This window comes from Triticum urartu, chromosome 6A (assembly GCF_056163025.1).
Source record: "Triticum urartu cultivar PI428250 chromosome 6A, HENAU_Tu73, whole genome shotgun sequence".
Classification (NCBI taxonomy): Eukaryota; Viridiplantae; Streptophyta; class Magnoliopsida; order Poales; family Poaceae; genus Triticum; species Triticum urartu.
This window is the reverse complement of record NC_141878.1, coordinates 62,878,268-62,886,713: the sequence shown is the minus strand read 5'-3', so window position 1 is coordinate 62,886,713 and position 8,446 is coordinate 62,878,268. Positions and strand designations below refer to the sequence as shown.

The window sequence follows — 8,446 nt, the reverse complement described above, 5'->3', positions numbered from 1 at the left end:
ACAGTCGTCTTCACCAGCCTCGGCGACGACAAGCACAGTGAGTGCCTCCTTCGGCAGGAGGTGAACACCGTCGTCCCGACCAAGCCGGAGTTCATGCACTGGTCAGATCGCCCTATCACCTGGACCCAGGAGGATCACCTAGCAGTCATGGCGATTCCGGGTGGTTATGCCCTCATCCTCAACCCCACCATCGTCGCGCGGTGCACATGCAAGTTCTCCCTCGACATCCTCTACCGCGACACGAGTCCTCATCGACGGTGACAGGAGCATCAACATCCTCTACCGCGACACGATGTCCAAGCTCGGCCTCAAGGCCGAGGACCTGGAGCCGACCCGAACGATCTTCCACGGCATCGTGCCCGGCCTCTCCTGCTCCCCCATTGGCTGGGTCCGGCTAGATGTCCTGTTCGGTGACAGCAGCCACTTCCGGCGCGAACCGATCTGGTTCAAGGTGGTGGACCTTTCCAGTGCGTAAAACGTGTTGCTTGGCCGGCCCGCGCTCGCGAAATTCATTGCAGTTCCCCACTACGTGTACCTGAATATGAAGATGCCGGGTCCCAAGGGCCTCAACACCATCATCGGCGAGTACCGCAAGTCCTTGGAGTGCGCCCGAGATGGCGCCAAGTTGGCCGAGTCGCTGGTCATTGCCGAGGAGCAACGCCAGCTCGATCGGATCGTCGCCCTGGCAGGCGAGGCGTACGCCGCGTCGATCCCGACCCCGGACCCGGACGACGAGGCCGCCTTCAAGCCCTCCATGTCAGGACCCCGATTCCAAGTCACATCGATCTAGCCGGTAACACCTCATATCACATTGCGGCCTCACGCATGGTATCCCCATGGGTGTCGCCTTACCATGGCCCGGGAGCATTTGCGCCTTTTGGCTCACGTATATGATAGTGTCGCTAGCATCCATATGACAGAGAACCCGGGCCGACATGGCTAGTCGTGAACCCAAAGCGGCGCAGACCTATGGAGACAGGCATACATGAATCACATCGAGCATGTCGGTCATCAGCGAGTGAATCCGGGCTGTAGCACTGGGCTAACAGGACTCCGGGGGACTAGGGCTGTAGTAGGCTAGGCAGGACTCTGGATGTCACCGCATGACATTTCCACGAAGGGACAGACATGGGAACGAAGTGAAACACATGCCGGCCAGTCAAGTGTCCTGAGCAGTAGTGCTGGGCTAGCAGGACTACGGTGAACCGGGCTGTAGCAGACTACTATGGCTCGAGGAACACTAGACTACATTTCCCCATAAGAGAGGTTGCCAAGGATAAACAACTAGATTGTCGGATCCCACTCATACCAAGCATTTCAATCATACACACAATATGCCCGATATGAGTACATACAACATGGCATCACAACAAAACTCTACAACTCAAGTACTTTATTTAAAGGCTCTAGAGAGCCGTACATAACATGTTCATATAGGTAGGGGTCACATGACTCGACACTCAAGTAATACAAGCATACAAGCACATGCGGAAGCAAATAGTCTGAGTACAGACACTAGAAAGCAAGAAAGCTTCTCGAAACCTGTCTATCTACATAGGGCCCTCCATGGCCAGGATCACCACCTGGGTGGCGAGTTACTCATCGACGTCGAGGTCTACATAAAACCCATCAGAGGGGGCGGTGTTGTCGTCTGAAAACAGTAATTAAGCAAACATGAGTACAAAGGTACTCAGCAAGACTTACATCAGATCCTACTATACATGCTCATTCTCAAGAAGGTGGTGCGGTTATTGTAGCAAGCCAGCTTTGAATCTTGGCTAAGCTATCCTATGGAACTCCACTAGTAAAATAGTTTTCGCACACGAGTCCACTACTCACCAACACAATACTCCACCGGGGATCCTCCCTCATCATCCTACAAGAGGGCCATCCTCTGTACTCACACTTATCTTGAGTCTTTTAGTACTATCCATTAACTTGTCTATGAACTGTATAGGCAACCAAGTAGTCCTTTACCGCGAACGCGGTTATTCGAATAGTTTTATACCCTGCAGGGGTGTACTTCTTCATACACGCTTTCACCACTTACCGCCATTTACACGACATGTACTCGGCAACCTTCAAGCGGAAGCCAAACGAGGGTGTCGGCCACGGCCTACCTAAACACTCAAGCCTCTAGTACAGGTTTATCGCCTATCTAGGTTCCATCCGCAGGGAGTCCGGCCGAGGTTTCCGCATACGGCCCCGAACGATGTGAACAGGGTTCCCGAGACACAAACGAGTGACTCGGTACACCATGCCACGGTGTATCTACCGCAACATAGCCCACCCCTAGGGTCAGCGCTACGCACGGCCGCCAACACATAACCTACAAACACAAGAAACTAATTGCAACTCCTGGACAGAGTACTAGGGTGAATAAGAAGCCGAGAGGATCCATTGGTTTCGGGCCCAATGTATGGTAGTAACTGAATCTTAAATCACACATACAGATCTCAGTTCTTATGGACGGCCTCAATGAAACAACCCACCATGTACTCCTACATGGCCTCTCATCGATACCTTTACCAAATCATGTTGAACACATACCTCACATTACCGACATAATCATTTCACTCTAGCCCATCACCCAGATGAACCAAACATGACACAACTCTAAGCATAGCAGGCATAGCACGGTAGGAAACACATACATGGCTCAATCAACTCCTACACATGCTAGTCGGTTTCATCTAGTTACTGTGGCAATGACAGGTCATGCAGAGGATAAGGGTTCAACTACCGTAGCACACATCAGTTTGAATCGCGTTGTCTTAATGCAGTAATCAAGAGCAGAAGCGAGAACATGGGTTTGTATCAGAATGTTCAATGGGTTGCTTGCCTGATGTAGTGGTAGTAGGGTACTGCCCTTCAGACGGATACTTGGGGTTATCCTCGGAGGCAGAACCTACCACGAAACACACACCGAACATAATCAACACATGACAATATGCACCAATATGATGCATGCTATGACATGGCAAAATGAATGTATCTTGGCCTAATGCAAGCTAAAACAGAAAGGAATGAACCCATTTGAATCAAAGATTCAAATGTTAGTTCATTTAACATAGCCTTATTAGTGCATTATCTTATTCTGCTTAAACAGCAAGGTTAACTTGTTTTGTCATGCATTAAACCATTACAGATGGATAGATTGAATTTTTCTGATCATTTTTCATATATATATTGTTTGATTTGGAGCTATGGTTGATTTTCTATGATTTTTAGAAGTTTTGGCTATTTTTTGGAATTTCCTATATAAGAATAATTCTAGTAATTGAATTAATGCGTCAGCATGACATAGGTGTGACATCAGCGGGTCAACTGGGTTGGCCAGGTCAAACATGACTGGTGGCCCCTGTCTGTCAGTGGCTCAGCTAATTAACAGGATTAAATTAGTACTAATTAAGTGTTAGTGGGGCCTGGGCCCACATGTCAGTGACTAAACTAATTAAAATTAGTTAACCCTAATCCTAAACTAATTAGCAGGCCGGCCCCACCTGTCATAGGCTCAGAGGGGGAGTCAACCTGGGCCCACGCGTCAGTTCACAGTCAAAAGTGGTCAAACTCGCCGGCGTTTAGCCACCGGCTTTTAGCCGCCGGTGAGGCCAGACGCGGTGGAGGGGCTTGTGTTTTGCACTCCGGCGACCAAAAGGACGGCAGAGACCATCTACATGATGCGGGGAGTGAGCCGCGTCGAGTGGAGGCAGTAGGTGGAGCTGGGGTGTCCGTAGACGACGGCGGCGAGCACGTCCGCGGCGGCCTTAGTTCGGACGAGGTTGAACTAGTCGGTAGCAGGCACGGCGAGGGGCGTGGGGGGGTGCTACGGGCTCCTGCGAGTGCATTGAAGATGATGGCATGCTCGGTTGCGGCCCAACGTGGCTGTGGCCACGACGGCGACGTGCGGTGGCGGCAGCGAGCTTCGGCTCCTATGGCCGTGGTGGTTAGAGGACGCGGACGAGCGTGGGGAGAGAGGGAAACGGTGGCGGAGCTCACATCGATCATGAAGAGGGGATCGGCTTGCTCGGAGATGGCTTGGCGACGGCGAATCTGTCGATGGAGTCCGGCGGCCGTGCTCGGGGAAGACGACTCGTGGCGGCGATGTGGGGCTTCTGCGGTGGCGTGGCTCGGGGTGGAAGGAAGAGGGGGTCGAGGCGGAGCCTCTGGGCCGGTCAGACAGGCGAGGGAGAGGCGGTGGCCGCGGTGGTGCTTGTCGGCGGCGACGGCTGCGCTCGGCAGGGGATGGGGAGAGAGCCATAGGGGGAAGAGGGGCACGGGGAGAGTGGGGAGAATGAGAGGGGGACGTGGGGGAGTGCGTGGCACTCGTAGGCGCGTCCGGGGCGTCGGCGGAAGCAGGAGGTGGCCGGCGTGTGGCCGCGGGCGCCGGCCACGCGCCTCTCGTCCTCCTGGCGAGAGGAGGAGGACGACTGGCAGGGGCCAGTGTGCTGGGCCGAGCTGGGCCAAGCCAGGCGACAGGTAAGTCCTCCAACTCTCTCTCTCTTTCTGTTTTGCTTTTACTTATTTCCTGCTATGTGTATTGAAATAGAATAAATACTATTTCATTTCCAAAAACTCTGGAAATATTCAGAGACACATTTGGGAATATTCTCAACTGCCTAAAAATGCTTCCAAGATTATTTGAGCACTTTAAATTATTTATAGCATTTAAAATGACCAAATTCAAATACTTATGGCTTGTTAAAAAAATCCAGAATGGCTCCATAAATTGCAAGACCATTTTTGGCAGAGGTTTTAGTCAAGACCAAAAATGGTTGGCTTTTATGAAGGGCGTTTTGGGTTCATTGAAATTCCAATTGTTGGAAATTAGCATTTTCAGGGGGGTGTTGGGGTTGATTAGGCCCCATTTCAAGTTTAAGAGAAATTTAAACATGATGCACAAGTTCAACCAACCCTAATGCGTGACTAAAAGCAGGGATGTGACACTCCAAGGAGACCAAGAAAGTGAAGCTCAACCCAGAAGACCCCAGCTGCAGCAAGTACGTTGTCATAGGCGCCCGCCTCAACCACAAATAGGAAGGCGAGCTCGTCGACTTCCTCCGTGAGAATCGGGATATCTTCGCATGGACCCCCAAGGACATGCCGGGTATCCCGAGGAAGTACGCCAAGCACAAACTTCACGTCTGCAAGGACGCCAAGCCTATCCGTCGACCCCTACGACGATTTTCCGAAGAGAAGAGAAGAACCATTGGTGAAGAGGTCGCCAAGCTTTTGGCGGCCGGCTTCATAATGGAAGTGTTTCACCCCAAGTGGCTAGCCAATCCAGTCCCCATCCATAAGAAGAACAAGACTTGGCGCATGTGTATCGACTACACCAGCCTCAACAAGGCCTGTCCCAAGGATCCGTTCGCCCTCCCGCGGATCGACCAAGTCATCGACTCGACCGCCGGGTGTGAGCTCCTGTCCTTCCTGGACGCTTACTCCGGCTACCACCAGATCAAGCTGGACCCGGTAGACGCCCTGAAGATGTCCTTCATAACGACCTTTGGGGCATATTGCTACATCACCATGTCGTTCGGCTTGAAGAACGCTGGCGCCACCTTCCAGCGCCGCATGCAGAAATGCCTGCTACCGCAACTCGGCCGCAATATCCACGTATACGTGGACGACATCATGGTGAAGACCAAGCAGCACCTCATGCTCCTCGATGATTTAAAGGAAACCTTCGCCAACCTCCGCGAATACAAGGTCAAGCTTAACCCGGAAAAATGCATCTTCGGCGTCCCGGCCGGAAAGCTACTTGGCTTCCTCGTCTCAGAATGCAACATTGCGGCAAACCCGAAGAAGATCAAGGCCATCGAGCGCATGCGCAAGCCGGCTCGGCTGCGAGATGTCCAGAAGTTCACCGGATGCTTGGCCTCGGTCAGCCGGTTTCTAAGCCGGCTGGGCGAGAGGGAGCTACCCCTGTACCAGCTGATGAAGAAGACGAGCCCGTTCGAATGGAACGACAAGGTAGACGAGGCCTTCCAAGACCTCAAGCGAATGCTCTCCACCGCACCAGTCCTAGCCGCGCCGATCGACAAGGAGCCGCTGTTGCTCTACACAGCCGCGACCTCGCGGGCGGTCAGCACGGTGCTGGTGGTCGAGCGACCAGAGAAGGGCAAGATCCAAGCTGTCCAGCGCCCAATCTACTACCTGAGCGAGGTGCTCTCCATCTCCAAGCAGAACTACCCGCACTACTAGAAGATGTGTTACGGCGTGTTCTTCACCGCCAAGAAGCTGAAGCAGTATTTCCAAGAGCACGTTGTCACCATGGTCAGCACGACGCCTATCAGAGAAATCATCGGGTGTCGGGATGCCTCTGGCCGGGTTGCCAAGTGGGCGATCCAACTAGCCAGACACACCATTGTCTATGAGCCCCGCACCGCGATCAAGTCTCAAGCCCTGGCCGACTTCCTCGTCGACTGGACCGAGACCCAGTACTTGCCACCGCCTCCCGACTCGACGCATTGGCGCATGCACTTCGACGGGTCCAAGATGCGACTCGGCTTGGGGGCCGGCATCGTACTGTCGTCCCCGAAGGGCGACCGGCTCCGCTACGCGCTGCGGATCCACTTCGGCGCCTCCAACAACATCGCCGAGTACGAAGCCCTTGTGTACGGCCTCCGGCTTGACAAGGAACTCTGCATCCGGCGCATCCTGTGCTACGGCAACTCGGACCTGGTGGTGCAGCAGTGCTCCGGCGAATGGGACACCAGCGACTCCAACATGGCAAGCTACCGCTTCCTCGTCCAGAAGCTGTCCAGATCCTTCGAGGGCTGCGAGTTCCTCCACGTCCCGCGTGCGGAGAACGAAGCAGCTGACACACTCGCCAAGATCACCTTATCGCGACAAGCCATCCCGTCCGGCGTCTCCCTCTAGCACCTGCGCAAGCCATCCGTCAAGCCATTGCCGGACTCTGAGTCCATCCACGTTCCAGACAACCCGGCCGCACCTCAAGCCGGCCCGGGGACTGCTGAACCCAGCCCATGGGCTGCTCAGCTCAACCCGGCCACCATCGCCTCGAACCCGGCCGTCCCAAGGATTCGGTCGCCAACCCGCGCGCCTTACTTGGTGATTCCTGATAAAGTTAGGATGCTGCGGTCCCCCACTTCGCCCTAAAGCCACAGATCCAACTTTGGCTGTCGGCTGGCAAGCACAGCGGGCCAAAGCTCCTTTCTGCTTCATACACTAAGTCAAAGGCTGTCGGGTCGATCAATCCGGCCCACCATTCATCAAATGAACAGCCGCAAGACCGGCTCCTCGCCAACCGGCTTCGCCGAATTGCCGCTAGCTGGCCCAGTGGGTGTTTCGCTCGTGCTCAACGTTTCTAGGGACCCAAGTCCTGCGCGCTCCTCTCAAAGAACCAAACTCCTTGTCACAAACCGGAGCCTCGGCCGTCTGACTCACGGGGGGGAGGTTTGAGAAAGGAAAAGCGCATGAAATCGGTCCAAAAAACGGAAGGCAAAAAAGCAAAAGCACCCACAACATCTACACAAGTATTTAAGAAAAGGCCCACGGCCCGAGTTCATTACACCCTAAAACCCCCAGTGGGTGGGTGGACCTGCTATTTAACAAATTTTACAAAGTGTCTCAGGAATCTCCAACGTCGCGTCGCGTCGTCGACGGCTCTCCCCTGGCGGCCTCCGGGTCCAGCGAGGCGCCGGTGTCCTCCTCAGCACCCGCCTCGCAGTAGACGCCCGTCACCTCCGACCTCCGCTCCGGATCGTGGAGGAGCAAGCCGTAGTCGTCGCCGTTCACGGCCCTGCCATCTTCCGTCCGCTCCGGATGGAACTCGTCGTGGAAGGCAAACTTGGCGATGTAGCTGGGCCGGGAGGCGATCCGACCGGCTTGCTCCTGCAAGAGCTGCTCTGAACCGGCCCGCTGGTCCATCAACGCGTCTAGCTGCAGGTCCGGATGCCAGGACAGCGTGAACCGAAGCGCCATCTCAGCACCGGCACGAGCAGCGGAGACGCGCCACTCGCCAAGCCGGTCTGGCCCCACCTCCAACGAACACGCCAGGCGCGAGAAGCTACTCGGTTGGACGGAGTCCGGCCATAGGGCCGCCATCATTGCGGTGCCGGCCTGGGACAGCCACCCCAACTGTGTTCCCAGGATCTAAAGGTGGGCCTCAGCGGCGGCGATGATCTCCGGGAAGGTCCAGGCCACCCGCGGATGTCACAGCCCTAGAATTGTTTGCAATAGTTTCATAAGACAGCATCCATGCATCGTGTCTAATTTCTGAAAGTTGAATTGAGGTTTGTTGAAACCCTCAGAAATCAGTTCAAAAATAACCAACTTTAAAAGTCTTCTCAAATGAGTCCAATAAAATGTTTCTGTTATTCTATAGAATTATTGGCAAGAGCGGAAATTCAAACCAATATTTTTATGAGCTCAGAAACATTTATTTTGTCCATTTGAATTAATCCAATAATTATTTGCTTTG

The 8,446-nt window shown here is 54.0% G+C and overlaps 1 protein-coding gene across 1 annotated transcript; it reads left to right on the top strand.

Moving 5' to 3' along the window:
• The first annotated feature begins 292 nt into the window (after positions 1-292).
• On the top strand, positions 293-3,388 carry LOC147963934 (uncharacterized). The gene is made up of 3 exons (XM_087529763.1): positions 293-467; positions 519-756; positions 3,373-3,388. Exons 1-3 carry the CDS (start codon positions 293-295, stop codon positions 3,386-3,388), a joined length of 429 nt encoding a protein of 142 aa, XP_087385889.1.
• Positions 3,389-8,446: the final 5,058 nt, after the last annotated feature.